The 18,312-nt window shown below is 33.9% G+C and overlaps 2 protein-coding genes across 7 annotated transcripts; both read right to left on the bottom strand.

Annotated features, from left to right (window-relative positions):
- Positions 1–386: 386 nt before the first annotated feature.
- LOC140866509 (protein HYPER-SENSITIVITY-RELATED 4-like) lies at positions 387–2,235 on the bottom strand. Its single transcript, XM_073271510.1, has 2 exons — positions 1,177–2,235; positions 387–965 (listed from the first exon to the last, which is right to left on the bottom strand). Exons 1-2 carry the CDS (start codon positions 2,134–2,136, stop codon positions 591–593), a joined length of 1,335 nt encoding a protein of 444 aa, XP_073127611.1. The 5' UTR covers positions 2,137–2,235; the 3' UTR covers positions 387–590.
- Positions 2,236–10,545: 8,310 nt separating this feature from the next.
- Positions 10,546–17,355, bottom strand: LOC140859946 (inositol-pentakisphosphate 2-kinase-like). Of its 6 annotated transcripts, none has more exons than XM_073262588.1 (9): positions 16,100–16,248; positions 15,891–15,995; positions 15,253–15,456; positions 14,558–14,705; positions 13,774–13,820; positions 13,146–13,256; positions 12,351–12,947; positions 11,717–11,909; positions 10,546–10,914 (listed from the first exon to the last, which is right to left on the bottom strand). In XM_073262588.1, exons 2-8 carry the CDS (start codon positions 15,990–15,992, stop codon positions 11,766–11,768), a joined length of 1,353 nt encoding a protein of 450 aa, XP_073118689.1. In that variant the 5' UTR covers positions 15,993–15,995; positions 16,100–16,248; the 3' UTR covers positions 10,546–10,914; positions 11,717–11,765. The 6 variants fall into 6 exon arrangements, with proteins under 6 accessions (XP_073118689.1, XP_073118693.1, XP_073118692.1 ...); XM_073262592.1 differs by having other exon boundaries at positions 10,546–10,945; XM_073262591.1 differs by having other exon boundaries at positions 10,546–10,961.
- Between the last annotated feature and the right edge of the window lie 957 nt (positions 17,356–18,312).

An 18,312-nucleotide genomic window follows, 5' to 3' on the forward strand; every position in this document is an offset into this window, starting at 1 on the left:
AACTTTAAGTTAGATCTTGCTTTGTATGTATGGGTATGGCCTGGCAAACTACCGGCTTGGGTTGTGACCTGGTGCTTGGTATCATTTTCGCAAAACTTTGATGATGGATACAAAAGTGTTGCTACCAAGTGATAGACAGCTTCATGATCTCTGCTCCATAAAGATATGTCACTATCTATAATTTATAAATTTAGGAGAACAACATGCGGGTCTATCCTCGAATTTATGTGGCACGCGATTTAGTTTCTATGCCTCAAGATGTTCCACTTCCCTCCATCTGGACTTCAGGCAAGGGGGTCGTCTTGAGTACATATATGCATTGATGCAGCAATGCTATCAAGTTATGTGTCACTTTCTATAGGTTTGTTCTTGTGCGATATTTCAACATCGTGGAGACAGTGAATTCAGACTTGATTTTAGTCATGACTAAGGCATTTTCAATGATATGGAATTAATAAATATCAAAGTAATTAACCAAGAACTAAATAGAATTAGATAATCTTTGTGCTCACTGCTCAGTACTCAATAGTGTATTCTGCATCCACACCTTGCATTGAGATTATGGGTCGACTGCTACTTAAATAGATATATCAACTGTATTGAGTTTTGCCCTGAATCTTTTCTTTGTCCAAGAGGAGTTTGGTACAGCATAGTAGGGCAGTATCTGCATCCTCACTCTTCATGAGCTCTCCTGCAACTTCAGCTGGTGTCACCTTCACTTTTGTTAAAAGCTCTTCAATCTCAGCAAATTGTCTGTGTTCCTCTATTTTCAGATAATTGGCTGCAAGTGTCTTGAAACCATTGATTGTGCAGTAGGACATCTCCAACTGCACATCCATGCGGCCGGGCCTCAACAGGGCTGAGTCTAATCGATCTCTGTGGTTTGTTGTGAAGACTATGATTCTCTCATCTCCACAGCTCGACCACAAGCCATCGATAAAGTTGAGTAGTCCCGACAATGTTATCTGTCAGCATGAAGAGAACCCTTCTTGTCAATGTCTAAAAGCATTTCAAGGTGAATCATATATTCACAGAACTAGGAATTTGATTTATGTGGAGCAAGAATATAAATATTACTTGGGGAGAGTGTCGGAAATCACATTTATGAAGTTATGCATGAGTTGTTATTTTTTAGTTGACAAATCTTCACTTTGTGTTTTTTGCGTGTTTACATACCTTGTCATCCTCAGCTACCGGATTACCAGTCTCTCTGTTGTGCAATCCCACATTGCAGTCAATGTCCTCTATTACAAGAATAGACCGATTCGCCGTACCAATCAACAATCTTCTCAAATCTGAATTGCACTGTACTTCTCTCAAGTCCAAATCATAGACATCAAACTTGAGATAATTAGCCATGGCTGCCACCAAACTCGACTTTCCCGTGCCCGGTGGACCATAAAACAAGTACCCTCTTTTCCAAGCCTTCCCAACTCTCCTATAATAATCCTTCCCCTTAACAAATCTATCCAGATCCTCAATCATCTCCTTCTTCACATCAGAATTCATTGCCATTGTATCAAATGTCGCCGGATGGTTCAAGACAACCGAGCTCCAATAATCAGTGTCATTGTAATCAACAGTATGCAGCCTAACGGCCTTTATTTCTTCCTTGATCTCCTTTGCTTTCCTCAATATGTATGGCAAATAAACTTTCAACACAGTATCTTTATATTTCTTGTGAAAACTCAATTCAAAATACCGTAATGCAGTTTTCTGATTGCCATTTTTATTCCCCTGATTTGCCTGTTTGATGGCAGATGACAGCAAGATCCATTTCAGCTTAACCCCATCATGGAAATCAATGATTTCTTGGTTTATATCCACTGTTACAGATAATTCATCCTCTTTCAGGGGTTTATTCACCTTGACTCTTTGCGTGGAGGGGCTGATTTTGGTGCCCAAATACACATTAGCTGCCTCAAACATGTGATTTGAAGTAAGGCCCTCGAATTCTTCTATAACAACAGTGAGTTTGGTGGAGAGTCTTTTGATGGAGGAAGAGAGATACGTGTGAATCTGAGGAGGGACAAGGTCATTGACAATGGATTTTAGGAGGATTATGGAGGCAGCTACAGATGCCGCTGCTGTCAAAATCTTGTTGGGAGACGGCAGAGATTCGTATGAAAACTTCATCTTCTCGAATCTTTTTTCTTGTGTGTTTGTGTTTTACTGCGGGTTTCTTGAGATTTAAGGTACTTGCTAGAATTTTATGGAATGGCGGCGGGGCACGGAAGCCTGGCGGACAAGGGATTTGATCTTAAACTTGTGGCCCAGTAAGAGTATGTACAAGGATGTGAGGAAATTGATGTGGTCAAGTTGATAACTTAATCGCATGATATCAGCGTTGATAACTTTATTATTTGTTCCTACAATGGTGTGTTGATGTTGTAGTGGTGATGTTGAAATAATAATTTTTTAATCAATTAAATAATGCTTTTCAAACATAATAAAAATAAACATAAATATAACAAATTAAAAATAAACATAATTAAATTTAAAAACTACATTAAAAAAATGTACATAAATATAAGAAATAAAAAATAATTTTTTTTTTAAAAAAAAAAAAAAAAATTTTAAAAGCATACATAATATTTCAAAATAAAAAACAAACATGAAAAAAAACACATGAATTAAACTTGACACTAAAAATAAAATTTCATTGATTTTGAAAAATATAGTCATTGACCTTTTTAAATATTTTTATTAATTATTCTTAAATTTTTTTAACAGTTTATTTTTAATTAAAATCATTTTTATAAATTAAAATAATAGATCAACTCCCTACCATGTTTAAAAAAAAATTAAAAAAAAAAAACAAAAGATTGGTGAGGCCCGCGCGAAAAAAAAAATTAAAAAAAAAAAAAAGAAAAACAAGATTTGTGGGCTTAACCGCGCGGAGAGTGTTCGCGCGGGGCCCACAATCTTGATTGCACTAGAAAGTTTCCTCGTGAAATATATTGCCCCTTGGAGGGGGCAATATTTAAATGGGGCGATCAAGTTGGGTTTGATCGCTCAACTTGATCGCCCCTTGTACATGCTCTAAGAAAAATGGAAGAACTATGCGGTAGTTCTATTTTCATAATCGATTCTTGATAAATATATCAAAAACAATAACCCCAAAACCCCATCCAAGATCTTTTTCTAATGATAAAAATAGGATATCCCCTATATATATATAATATTTTACCAGCATAATCACACGCGTGTGTATAAAACCGTATAATATTTAATATTGTATGTTGCATATAGATTGTTATTTTTTAATAATATTTACATTTTTTTATTTTTAAAAAAATTTATTTATCAATATGATATCTGTAATGGTTAGTTGGGAAAAATATAAAAATATCCAGAAATAAAATCTTTATTCATAATTAAATTTAAAAAATTATTTTTCTTATCTAATATATATAATTGTTAGTTAAGAAAAATATATACAAATAAATTCAAATTTATATATATGAATTGAAAGGACAATTTCGAAAAAACTGATCCAATAACCGGGAAACACCAAAAATATATATATATATTTTTAATATATTACCAATTGGTGAAAGTGCCCGCTTTGTTCTATTCTGATATATTAATTTTATTTTTGTTGAAAAATATTATTATTATTATTATTATGTTAGAATATTGAATGTTGAATGTTGAATATTGAGTTGTAAAATGTGAAAAATTAGTGTGTGATGATGTAGATGATGATGTATTTATTTTTGGACTAATCTCAAATGTGGATCTATAAATAGGTCTTCATTTGTGATGAAAAATACAATTGAAGTTGAGAGAAAAATATTATAAAGTGTAGAGTTTGATATATTTTGAGTTTTGGAATATTTACTTTTTACCGTAAATTTTTACTTTTTCACAACACGTTATCAGCACGATCGCTTGAAGGTTCTCTATATTTTCCGACGATCCAAAATACAAGAAGAAGTCAAAAATATTCAACAAGTAAGAATAATTATTTTATTGTTTATTGTGTATATATTTAATATATATTATCATGTTATGAAAAAAAAATTAGTTTTTAAAAACTTGTTATAAATCCTGGGAGGATGTTAAGACGACATCCCACACTTCCGGTAAGGGATACGACAAGTATAAAAGCCTCTAAGGTTTTTAAACAATAACGTGATATGATATATGTATATATACTAACTATATCAATATATAATTTCATGTTATTATATAAGAGATTGTCTAGGACACTGACCTTATAATAACGTGATATGATATATATTTTATTGCGTATATTTAATTATGATTATCATTATACGCATCACATGATTATCACGAATTTTTATTCAACACATAATCATTTTTTTCTTACCCTCAACGGTCACAAACGGTCATAAACGGCTAGTTTTTTGCCTATAAATATGTTCACTCAAACTCATTTTCAATCACACCAAAATTCATTCTTCATCTCAAAACATTCTCCTCGGTTTTTTTTTTTCGAAAAAGAAGATGGAGCTTTTGGCTTTTCTAAGGATATTTTTCATAACGACTATGATCATCATGTTCACGAGTTTTGTACTCACCAGCGATTTTTCACCACCTATTTTTTCTCTATTTGTATACGCACTTGTAATCTTCGTTTATCCATTATTTTGTATTGTCATATTAATGGAAATTAACTAATAAAATGTATTGTTATTTTTCTAGTACCACCATGTCAAATTTGGCAAAGATTGAATTCGTTGCGCTCGATATCACTGGAAAGAATTATATGCCATGGACTCTCGATGTAGAAATGCATCTTGAGTCATTGGGTCTAAGTGATACCATCAAAGAAATTAATATATCAACCTCACAAGATAAAGCAAAGGCAATGATTTTCTTACGCCGACATCTTGATGAAGGGTTGAAATGTGAGTATCTCACAGAAAAAGACCCAATGATTTTATGGAAAGGGTTGAAAGAAAGATTTGAGCATATAAGGGAAGTGATACTTCCGACCGCCCGTGATGAATGGAATTCGTTGAGAATCCAAGACTTTAAAAAAGTCAGTGAATATAATTCTGCAATGTATCGAATAGTCTCACAATTAAAATTCTGTGGACTTGAAGTCACAGAGATGGAAATGCTTGAGAAAACATTTTTCACTTTTCACGCATCAAATATAACTCTACAGCAACAATATAGAGTGCGTGGTTTTACGAGATATTCCGAACTCATTGCATGTATTCTTGTGGCGGAAAAGAACAACGAATTGTTAATAAGAAATCATCAATCCCGACCCAATGGATCAACGACATTTCCTGAAGCAAATGTCGTAATGAAAAATGAAAATCAAAATCAAAGGCATAGACCAGATTTTGGTCGTGGACGAGGTCGAGGACGTGGGCGTGGACGTGGACGTGGACGTAAAAATGATCGCGGTCGTGGTCGCGGCCGTGGATATGAAAATAATAGAGATAGTTACTTCAATAACTCATCTCAAAAGAACGTCGCGAACCACCCACCAAAAAGGCAGCATGAAAACCCGAGTGAAAATGAAAATCACTCAAAAAGATCTGAGAGTGTTTGTTATAGATGTGGCACTCCAGGACATTGGTCACATATTTGTCGAACCCCTGAGCATCTATGTAAGCTTTATAAAGAATCGACAAAAGGGAAAGGAAAAGAGACCAATTTTGTTGAAAATAGTGACCATTTAATTGGCTCAACTAGTTTCAATGCTGCAGATTTTTTGAATGATTTCGAAGACATTGATTAAAATATTGGTGGGACTATATTGTAACAAATTTGTATTTTTAATGCATTCTTGTATTATAAAGCATGTTATATTTTGCATTTGTATTGTAATTAATTTTTCTTTATTGCATTTTTTGTGAAGTTTGATATGGAAAATGCTATGAGCAAACATGGAAATAATATCATGGAAATTTTCATACCAGATAGTGGTACAACACACACTATTCTGCGAGATGAAAGATATTTCTTGGAAATAAAACCAACAAAAATAATGGTGAATACCATATCAGGTCCTGTAGACTTGATTGAAGGTTGTGGAAAAGCACATTTTTTGTTACCTAATGGTACAAAATTTCTGATAAATGATGCTTTATATTCACCACAATCGAAAAAAAATTTGTTGAGTTTTAATGACATATACTCTTATGGGTATGATACTGAGACGATAACTGATGGAAATCAGAAATATATGTGTCTTACCACATATAAATCAGGAAAGAAATATGTGGTTGAAAAATTATCAATGCTCCCTACTGGATTGCATTATACACATATAAGGCCAATCGAATCAAATATGGTGGTTAATAGTTCTTCAATATTAACAAATTGGCATGATCGATTGGGACATCCTGGTTCAATAATGATGCGAAGAATTATTGAAAATACGCATGGTCATCCATTGAAAGACCAGAAGATCTTTCAGAATAATAAGTTTCAATGTAAAGCATGTTCTCTTGGAAAACTTATTATAAGACCATCATCAGCTAAAATCCAAACAGAATCACCCATATTTCTTGAACGCATTCAGGGTGATATTTGTGGGCCAATTCATCCACCATGTGGACCATTTCGATATTTTATGGTATTGATAGATGCTTCTAGCAGATGGTCACATGTATGCTTATTGTCAACTCGGAATGTGGCATTTGCAAGATTAATGGCTCAAATAATAAAATTGCGGAATCAATTTCCAGATTATACAATCAAGAAAATAAGACTTGATAATGCTGGAGAATTTACATCCCAGACTTTCAATGATTATTGTATGTCAATGGGAATCACTGTTGAACATCCTGTAGCCCATGTTCATACGCAAAATGGATTAGCTGAATCATTGATTAAACGTCTACAACTGATTGCTAGACCAATGATTATGAAAACAAAACTCCCTATTTCTATATGGGGACATGCAATTTTACATGCTGTGGCATTAATTCGCATCAGACCAAGTGCATATCATAAATTCTCCCCATTGCAACTTGCATTTGGTAAAGAACCAAATATCTCTCATTTGAGAATTTTTGGATGTATGGTGTATGTGCCTATTGCACCACCTCAACGATCAAAAATGGGTCCTCAAAGAAAAATCGGTATTTATATCGGTTATGATAGTCCATCAATCATTAGATATCTTGAGCCTCAGACAGGCGATGTGTTTACAGCACGCTTTGCTGATTGTCATTTTAATGAAGAAATCTTCCCAGTGTTAGGGGGAGAAAAGAAACACATCGAAAAAGAAATCACATGGTATGTACCATCATTGTTACATTTGGATCCAAGGACCAAACAATGTGAGAAAGATGTACAGCAAATTGTGCACATGCAAAGAATTGCAAATCAAATGCCAGATGCATTTGCAGACACAAAAGGAGTAACAAAATCATATATACATGCTGTAAATGCCCCTGCTCGAATTGAAATTCCAAAGAAACAAATTGAAGACACTCATGATGTCATAAAATGCTTGAAGCGTGGAAGACCAGTCGGTTCCAAGGATAAAAATCCTCGGAAAAGAAAAGGCATAGAGAAACACGACGATCATAAAATAGAAAATGGTGTTCCAGAAGAATCACCTGATGATGAAAATATTCTGTCAGAACCACAAACTGACGAGAATCGTGAAATCTCTATCAATTATATTAATACTGGAAAAATATGGAACCGAAAAGACATAGAAGACATTGATGAGATATTTTCTTATAATGTGGCTTGTGACATCGTAAATGAAAATGAGGATCATGAACCAAAATCTTTTGGTGAATGTAAAACTCGTCATGATTGGGCCAAATGGAAAGATGCCATTCAGGTTGAATTGGATTCGCTGAATAAACGTAATGTTTTTGGACCTATAGTCCTCACACCTGAAGGTGTAAAACCTGTTGGATACAAATGGGTTTTTATTCGAAAGCGAAATGAGAAAAATGAAATAGTCAGATATAAAGCTAGACTTGTTGCACAAGGTTTTTCTCAAAGGCCTGGAATTGATTATGAAGAAACGTATTCTCCTGTTATGGATGCAATTACGTTTCGATATTTGATTAGTTTTGCAGTGTCTGAAAATTTGGAAATGTGTCTTATGGATGTTGTTACAGCTTACTTATACGGATCACTTGATAGTGATATATACATGAAAATCCCTGAAGGATTTAAGATGCCTGAAGCACAAAGTTCAAAACCCAGAGAATTTTATTCTGTAAAATTGCAAAGATCATTATATGGGTTGAAGCAATCAGGCCGAATGTGGTATAATCGGCTAAGTGATCACTTGATGAAAAAGGGATATGTAAATGATTCAATATGCCCTTGTGTTTTTATCAAGAAAACAACATCCGGATGTGTAATTATTGCTGTATATGTTGATGATTTAAACATCATTGGAACGAATAAAGAAATTCAAGAAGTTATGATGTACTTGAAGGAAGAATTTGAAATGAAGGATCTTGGAAAAACCAAGTATTGTCTGGGTTTGCAAATCGAACAAAAAGAATGTGGAATTTTTGTTCACCAGACAAATTATACAGAAAAGATCCTTAAACGTTTTAATATGGATAAATCAAATCCATTAAGTACTCCAATGGTCGTAAGATCATTAAACATAGAAATTCCGTCCATGTGGAGATGATGAAGTTATTCTTGGTCCAGAAGTACCATATCTAAGTGCCATTGGTGCCCTTATGTATCTTGCAAATTGCACTAGACCTGATATATCTTTTGCTGTAAATTTATTGGCAAGATTCAGTTCATATCCAACAAAGAGGCACTGGAACAGAATTAAACATATATTTCGTTATCTACGAGGAACAACAGATTTGGGACTTTTGTACTCAAAAGACACCAATCAAAGTATCATTGGTTATGCTGATGCTGGATATTTATCTGATCCACATAAGGCACGTTCTCAAACCGGATATGTATTTACTCGTGGAAGCACCGCAATTTCTTGGCGTTCACAGAAACAAACACTCGTAACAACTTCATCAAATCACGCTGAGATTATTGTGCTACATGAAGCAAGCCGTGAATGTGTTTGGCTAAAATCAATGACACAACATATCCAAACTTCTTGTGGATTATCAGTAGACAAGAAGCCTGTGACGTTGTATGAAGACAATGCTGCATGTATTGCTCAAATGAAAGAAGGATACATCAAAAGTGACAGAACAAAACATATACCCCCAAAGTTCTTTGCCTACACTCAAGAGCTTGAGAAGAATAAAGATATTGATATCTGTTATATTCAATCAAGTGAGAACTCATCAGATCTCTTCACAAAGGCACTTCCCACGACGATATTCAGAAAACATATATACAACATTGGGATGCGCAATCTGCGGAATATGTGAAGAATCACTCATATTAACATGAGGGGGAGTGTACGTGGCTGCACTCTTTTTCCCTTACTATGGTTTTTATCCCACTGGGTTTTTCCTAGTAAGGTTTTTAACGAGGCAGTATAAAACACGTAATGAAGACAGTCATCATATCACGATCATCATCACAAGGGGGAGTGTTGAAAAATATTATTATTATTAATATTATGTTGAATATTGAATGTTGAATGTTGAATATTGAGTTGTAAAATGTGGAAAATTAGTGTGTGATGATGTAGATGATGATGTATTTATTTTTGGACTAATCTCAAATGTGGATCTATAAATAGGTCTTCATTTGTGATGAAAAATACAATTGAAGTTGAGAGAAAAATATTATAAAGTGTAGAGTTTGATATATTTTGAGTTTTGGAATATTTACTTTTTACCGTAAATTTTTACTTTTTCACAACAATTTTTATAATATTTAATTTTTTAATTAAAAACCCCGAAGATTATTTTCTGAAATTTCCCCAGCCGAAAAACTACTAGTAAAAAGATTTGGTTTTTGTTTATGTGAGGCCTAATATTTATCTATTTATAGATTAGAAACAAAAGCTAAAAGTTATTTGATACCTAGTGTTCTGTAGGTGGCATGACGGATTTTGATTAGTTAAAATCAGTGGATTCCACGTGGACCTCATTGATTTTAACCAATCATGGGGTTACACGTCGCCACAAGGTAAAACCGACATATACACCAATGTTTTGCTTGTAAAAGACTAAAAGTTACAAAAAGCTTATTTTACACAGACATAGACACATCCAGTATTTTGCTTGGAAAAATACAATTCAAAATGGCAAAGCTCTTGTTTGCTAAAAATTCTTAACACCGACCCTTTTAAAAAAAAGTATTTATTATTCGATGATATCATTTACATTCAATAATCATTCATACTTTTATATAATCATCAATTTTATATAATCATCAAAGTTCTGTATTTTCTTTCCATCATAAAAGTTTGAATTCTTACGCTAACACACAATCAGAATTATATTATATTTAAATATACCAAAAGATTTCAACCAAGTTTCAGTTGAATTGAATTAAAATTCAAAAATCAAACTAATTTAGTTTCTAAAGACATTTATTTCTTCAATTTAATAATTTTCAACCAAAAAAAGTTCAACTAAACTCTTGCCAAAACATTTTGAGAAAATGATATAGACTCAAAATTCAGACTTATCCATGTAAAGCAAAATATTTTGTTGCGAATGACCAAGAAATTGAGGAATTGCTTCAGATTTCGACATATGAGTTTCAAACAATTATCTAACTTCTAAGAGCTCAATCAACGACAGCAACTTAGTTACAAATCCCAAACGTGTGAAGTTACATTTAGGGTAATAGATACACATATACAACAAACATTTACAATGTATCGAGATTTAAAAATACAAACAGAACGTAGATAAACAACATAGAATGGGTAGTCGCAATCCCAATATGACATTTCTCCACATGGTTGTTGATCCAAAAATTTGACGGGTAGTACTAAATCCAAGAGTTCCAGCAATCGCTCTCTTTCTATGTCTCGATACTTTTGAACTTGGCCTTTAACTACAAGATTGAACGGATGAGTTTTAAGCACCTAAAAATGTCATCACCTAAAAATGTCATCGACCAATGATAGTGAGAACAGGGCAATCCAAGGAAACTATTATGCTAATGAATGATCTTAATAAATTATGCAAGACATGAAGCATAAACTAAGTCATTATTATACAGGAAAATGTATCAAGTTTACAAAAAAATCAATTCTTCTTTTGAATTTTAACTATAAATCATGAAGATGAAGTTGTCGCAGCCTCAACATCGTTAAATATTAAACAATCAAACAAAACAAATCGAGTTGAACACGGTCAATTTTTCATATTTGAGCTTTAACTCAAACTTTTTAACCGACTTAAAACTCAAAAATAAAATAAAATAAAATATTTTGAGCTCAATGTAATGGACGTAAAAAAAAGGTAACACCAAGAGGCTTTCAAGCATTCTAGAGATCACTTGAACTGAGCGGAATTCTCTAGAAATCAATTATACATTATTTCTAAGTCCTTCCTTTTTAGAACATTCTGGAATTTGGTGGATTAATCTTTGTGTTCACTCGTAAATATCTAGTAAAATACCCAAGGAATATTCACTAGACTTAATCTCCATCGTATGATTAAATTTATCTTAGTTGTTCATTCTTGAGAGTAGTAGTATAAATAGGCATCTCACCATTTCATTTGTAATGGTTCAAATAATGCAATGGAAATATTGTTTTTTCGCAATAACTGAAGTGTAAGATTTGCAAAAGAAAATGGAATGGAAAATTCAATACAAAACATGAAATGAAACAATAATTAATGCGAAGTACCTGACATTGTATTTGCATTTTGACGTTGGAGAATTTCTTTGGCATTGCATCAATACGAATTTGATGACTTACCATTTTCAAATTCTTGCACATTTTTTTCTCTTTGGATATAATTACCTACTATTCGTTGATCCAACTCATAGTAGTACTCCATTTTCTTCAATGGCTTCATATCCAGATCGATGAAAGATGCCTAAAGGATTTCAAACTTGGTTAGCAATGATATTTTTAGAAAATGACACTATACAGCTAAGAACAAATTTTTGAAAAGATTGCCAGGGGTGAAGGTATTTTCAATCGAAACCTGAAACTACAGTAATATCTAGATGTCTAGCGGAAAAATTAAAAAAACTTGTCATTGTTAAAAAGGGAAAAACAAAAGTACTTTTATGAACTTATCTCTAAATATTCAAGTCCAATCAACATGATCACAATACATAACCACAATTATTTTAGCTGCAAATATTCAAGTCCAATCAACATGATCACAATACATGACCACAATTATTTTAGCTGCAAAAAAATCGTATCCAAAAGAAAACAAAACCTCTACATGAATCCTCTACCTACTGAATTGACTTCAAAACTAACCATTAATAACCATTAATGATAGGACAACTGTGAGTGATTTTACCTTGTAATGAAAACTTTGATTGGTTGAATCCAAATAAACCACGTCATACGACGATCCTTGATCCATATTACTTGTAGATCTAAAACTAATCATCATACTTAGGTCCTTGGCCGTAGAAGATATTAAGTAATCTCTCACAATTTTTAAGCTTTCATGCATTGACATTGAATGCAAGGTTGAATACTTTCCTGTCTGTATTTTTTCACCTTTTTCCCGACACACTACACAAGGCTGAGAAATTATGTCGTAGTACGCATGAATGGCTCCTTCAATGTCAATAATATCAAGCTTCTGTACTTCAAGCAACCGATTTAGCAAACCAGAACTGAAAACTGCCTCGGCCACAAGTTCCAAAAAATAATTTGTATGCATCCCATTTTTTGCAAGAATGACGTGTTTGAGGGCATCATCAAATGCTTGGTCAACGGTGCAATTGGTACTATCAGCAGCATCCAGGCCTCCAAATCTTAATGCACCATTAAGAAAAACCCGGAAATTATTCTGAGGCGTCAGGAAAAGGGACTTAATTGCTTTTTGTACTCTATCCTTGGATCCCGAAAATAAATCTAGTGGGTTATATTTGCTTATTTGTGGCACCTAGATAGATTCATTCACAAAATCCATTAGTAACATGAATGAAAACTAGTAAATGTATAGTTATAAGGCGATAGGTTAGAACCATCATATTTTTTTCTATGGGATTTGAGAAATGCAATGGTAAATTTATTACAAAAAGTCATATCTTAGTAAGCCTGGGGGTAGGAGGATTGTAGTTCAGATCTGTGGAAGTGTTACCTTTCCTTGATGTAGTCTCAGAGCTTGATGCATTTGAAAACGAGTAATTCTCTTTTTGACAACATTTTCTTCTGCAATAAATTGGGAAGTAGGAAGAAATCCACATTTCGGCTGTATTTTTAGAAAAAGAGACCAAACGGAAGATGTCATAATCTTTGAGAAAGAATGGTCTTAACTTTGTTGGTCATTCCTGGGAAAAAAATCATTGACTCTAGATCGCGAAATTACCAAACATCCCGCCAACTCAAATATAAAATCATCATTTTCAAACACAATAATTACCTAATCTCTATTTTCCACTAGAATCATTTTCATGCCATCAAACACTGCATATCAAAACAACTATCAAACAAATTAACCAAATATCATGTCGATATTTTCTTCTTCCACTTCTCTCATTTTTCTCAAATAACTTGAGAAATTATTAGAAGCAAATATGTGTAAACTGCAAGGAACTCCATGTATGCATTCATTTTTTGTCAAATATCTTGAGATGTGAAAAATTAGATGCAACTTATATCCTTAACACGATAGGTATACACGTGCAAGGAACACAACATTCAAAACATATGACATAAGAAATACCTTAATCTCCACAGAGATGCAAATGATATGAAATACGAAATACCTTAATCTCCACAGAGATGCAAAAATCCTCCTTGAACATACCTGAAACTGAAGATTAGACCATGATTAGGGAATTGATTATCCAATATGACACTAATTTAACAAGGAATACAGCTCCATAGGGTCCAAATTGTTTTCTTGATCATCCAAAAAACTCAATTCAACCGAGATGATTTCACAAATCATGTGTGATTAAACTACCTCAATTACATAGTCTGATAGTCATATGAAATTATGTACATTTTGTGGTTGAAAAGTTTATCTGCATTTCTATTTGTAACCTTTTTTGGTTGAATCTCATAAAGTCTACTTGGATGATTTTTAATTAATCCCTTCACACCGAACATTTAAAAAAAAAAAGGCAATCAGATAACATGAAGATTTCTTTGATATTGATAATAGAACTTACAAAAAGTTATCTTTCTCTCCAAACAGTAAGCTAGACATATTTCAAGAATATTTTTTTCAATTAGCAATATTTTATGACCTCATCTGTGTCTTTAGCTATAAAAAAGTAGAATAACACGGCCAGAGCATTTCCAAAATCCAACACCCACAAAACAATATTGTTTAAAGGTAAAATGTTGTCATATCCATAGACAAAAAAAAATATGGGTCATGAAGAATTGGTTTCAGCAAAGGATAGATCTGATAAAGATGAGATATAAATGAATATCTGTCCAGACAACCTAGACAAAGATTCATTTGGTGAGCAGACAACCTAGATTAAGAATAGCACAAATAACAATTCATTTTTTACAAGAACGCTAGAAGGAAGCTCGTACCAAGAGGAAATACTGAATGGTCAGCAATAAGAAGAACTGAGTCACATAGGGGATTGACTTTGGCATCATCAACACGCCAAGAAGGACGGGAATGAAGAACCCTATTTTCGACTGCCTCCAAAAATTCTCTTGATACAAGAACACGAATCTGCCAAAAGCCATGACCAGATACAATATATTAGTTCAGAGGAAATAATGACATAAATCATTTTCTATATTACGTCAACTCAATAGATGTTTTCTCTTCCATTTACTGATCTCATCAGCAGAACAAATGACACGTGACATTTATTACAAGTCCATCTATTACTTAAAAAATATGTATTAAGCGACTAAATGGTGATACCAAGTTGTAGGCCAATAGGCCATACAACAAGTACATCACTTCATGCATCATTAAAAGATGTAGAGAGTTTGTGAAACGAGGCTATATTTTTACCAGTTACAACGCATATAAAACATGGAATGGTACCCTTAGATCCAAAAATGGACAAGCAATGATAAAACAGGTGTGTACTGAAGGATAAACAAGCATAACAAGCAAATGGAAGGAAAAAAAGGTGCGATTTATGTATTTGGTGAGCAGAATTCATGATGATCATGGTAATAATAAATAGTTGAAATGAGAATAAAATTAGAGGTTAGTTGCAAGAGCAACAAGATTTTCCTTCAGAACTGACATGGCAACAACTTACCCCCGCATCAACATGCTCAGGACCCAACAAAGGGCACATGATTTGTTGCACATACAGTTGCTCTACAATTTCCCTTGTAGGGGCTGAGGCAATGCCTGCCACTTCTCCCCACAGGACGTATTCATGTTTGGTTAGAGCTGAATGACCATTCCCATATTCAGATCCATTCCTGGAGACCTTTTGAATCCTTAGAACCTTTCCAATCTAGAGAGAGTAAAAAAATTATATAACTCAGACATCTGTAGGACAAAAAACATCTACCTCTACCATCAAAATTGTATTCCAAGGTCTTAATATTAGTAACACAAATATATACAGTCCAAAATTTCAAAGCAAAATATTTAAAAAAAAATTATGTTATTAGCAAGAAAAAGAAAGGATATTTTTCAGACCTTTCATCCACTACCATTAATTACAAACATTAAACAAGCCAAGCTCCAAAATTTACATAGCAGCTTGCATGGACAGCAAAGGTGGTCTTTTTAAAAAAGCGACAAAATTTCAACTGATCCTTCGTACGGAAAATGCCAAAAACGATGTGGTAAAGATGAAAACATGCATATATATCATCTGCTCAAAGCCAATTAAACAAAACCAAAGGAGAGGGGTGGGGGAAAGAAAGAAGAAGAAAAAGGTACAAATTTCGGAGAATTTCCACAGTACGCAAGAACCAAATTGACAGCTCCTTCAGCTCTATAAGCCCATTCCACCGCGTCATTTGCCTGTAGAACCATCTCCATCAGCTGCCCACAACACACACAGTACACAATTTTTGTCACCACAAGAAACTCAACACGGAATTAACATTATGCATTCAATTTAGAGTCCATATTTGCTGGGATTTTACCTCAAATCAAAATTGAAACTGATTAATGGAGATTTTAGGGCTACTTAGAGGAGTGAGAGTAGCGTATGTTTTGACTCGTGAGTACCAAAGAGAAAGTGGTTTGTTTTTTTTTTTTTTAATTAAGGTTTATATTCAAATTTTGTTTAGTTTAAAGATTTTGTTGACTCTCTGTTTTTAAAAAAGAAAAATAATTTATATACAACTGTGCAAGAATTGTTTGATGAAAGCGAGAATATTAATTTTCTTAAAGTCGAATTTGCTTTTTGCTTTTTTCTTTTTTTCTTTTTTGGAGTATTTGGCTTTTAAAATTAGAAAGATTAGAAGTATCAAATTCTTCTTCAATATTCTGACTTGTTGGGTAGCAAAAGTTACTATCCAAACCCAAATAAACAAATTACCACCTAACTTTCGGATACCCAAAATTTCTCAGTTTTAATTTATCAAAAACTGATCTTTTTACAAATTATTATATTATTTATGTAGCAATATAATCTCAATTAATAATTAATAAATCTTTGCCTCGAAAAAAATAATTAATAAATCTTACTGTAAAAAAATATCAACTTAAGTTTGAAAAATAGAGAGAAAATATCAATACACATAAATCTTACCATAAAAAATTTCGGAGGGATGAATGGGTTTGGGTCAAATCGGGTTGGTGAAAAAAATTTTTTGAAAATTCTCAATCCGAACCCGAACCAAACCGAAAACAAAAAACCCGAACCTGAATTAACCCGCCTAACCTGAATAACCCGTGCAACCCGACCTGAAATAATTTTTTGTTCACAGCCGTTTTATGTATCAATCGGAGAGTACTACGCACATCTTTTTTTCTACGGAAAGAAGCAAAATCACAAGCTTCTTATAATAATTCGACCAATCAGCAGCAACAAAATTCAGCAAAAATATAAACGTAGGACGAATACGGGACGAGACCTAGAACAACGAGACACGCAATGGTCGGGGATAGAGAAACTGGGGAAGCAGCTGGGTTACTTTAGGCTGCTGATTCAGCGGACGATATACGCAGCCTCACCGGCGAGGGATTGGAGGTGGCAACCGCCTCGTTGAACTGCGAGCGGTCAGCGGAGCAGCCGGGAAGAGACTTCTCCTGGTCCCTGGACACTTGGATCGAAAGTGAATAAGGGAGACTGGACGAGAAGGGAAGAAAGGTACGCTGGCGGCTGGTCGAGCGGAGCAACCAAGAAAAAACTTCTCCTGGACCTTGGACGCGTGGACTAGAAATGCACAAGGTAGATGACTCAGAACGACGGAAGAGTACATGCCGCCGCATATACTACCATGCGGGTTATGTGTAACTTTATGATTACTTAAAATTAGTGGGTTCCAATTATCTGTCGCCACGTCACCCTCAAGTCACTACTTTGCGGATAGCATCTACTCAACCATCTTTTGGGTTGGGCTTTAATTTAGTTTAGAAATCCTAAAATTGAAAGAGGCCACTCATAAGATATATATATATATATATATATTTTGTTTAAAAAAAAATTGGGTCGGGTGGGTTCGGGTTACTGGGTTACCTGATATTTTTCGGATCAACCCAAACCCACATGAAAGAAAAAAAATTTGTGGGTTGGAATTCGGGCCTGACCCGTTTCAACCCGAACCCGAAAAAGCACAAACCCAAACCCGGTATTTTTCGTGTCGGGTTCATTTTTTACACCCCTAATTTCAATGCAGATATAATATGGGCAGAATCTCCAGTGATGATGACCGGTAAAGCCGCGGCTTTTGCCGGCGATAATGGGTAACAATGGAAAGTGAAATAAATTGAAATTGAATGACCCGAGGGTATTTCAAATCTAATATAAAGTTTAAATAGATGAGGTAAAACAGCAAGTGGTAGAGAACCTCCGAAGGTGACGGGGATTGAACCGGCGATGGTGGCGGCAGTACTAGCGTCAGTGGTGATGGGTGGGAAGGGCTGGGATACCGTATCGAAATATCGATTTTTTGGCATATCGTACCGAATTGTTTTCGATATACTGACATTTTTGCGATATACCGAAAAAATTTTCGGTATGAGTGTTGATTTTTTCTATACTAAAATTTCAGAATTTTGATATTGGTACTTGTGTGAATTTTTTTTAGTACATTATACGATATATCGAAAACCCACCCAAAATGAAAGATGGGTAACAATTGAAAAAGGGGTGGGTATTGGTAAGACTATCAAATCGGGGTAAAAAATA

This window comes from Henckelia pumila, chromosome 4 (genome assembly GCF_033568475.1).
Source record: "Henckelia pumila isolate YLH828 chromosome 4, ASM3356847v2, whole genome shotgun sequence".
NCBI classification, from domain to species: Eukaryota; Viridiplantae; Streptophyta; class Magnoliopsida; order Lamiales; family Gesneriaceae; genus Henckelia; species Henckelia pumila.

Excerpts from the sequence above, each read along its gene's own strand:
- LOC140866509 (XM_073271510.1), bottom strand. The coding sequence starts at position 2,136 with ATGAAGTTTTCATACGAATCTCTGCCGTCTCCCAACAAGATTTTGACA. Across the intron at positions 966-1,176 it reads CGGTAGCTGAGGATGACAAG|ATAACATTGTCGGGACTACT; the intron begins GTATGTAAACAC and ends TCATGCTGACAG.
- LOC140859946 (XM_073262589.1), bottom strand. The coding sequence starts at position 15,992 with ATGGAGATGGTTCTACAGGCAAATGACGCGGTGGAATGGGCTTATAGA. Across the intron at positions 12,948-13,145 it reads TGAGACTACATCAAGGAAAG|GTGCCACAAATAAGCAAATA; the intron begins GTAACACTTCCA and ends GAATCTATCTAG. Across the intron at positions 11,910-12,350 it reads ATCAAAGTTTTCATTACAAG|GCATCTTTCATCGATCTGGA; the intron begins GTAAAATCACTC and ends GAAATCCTTTAG.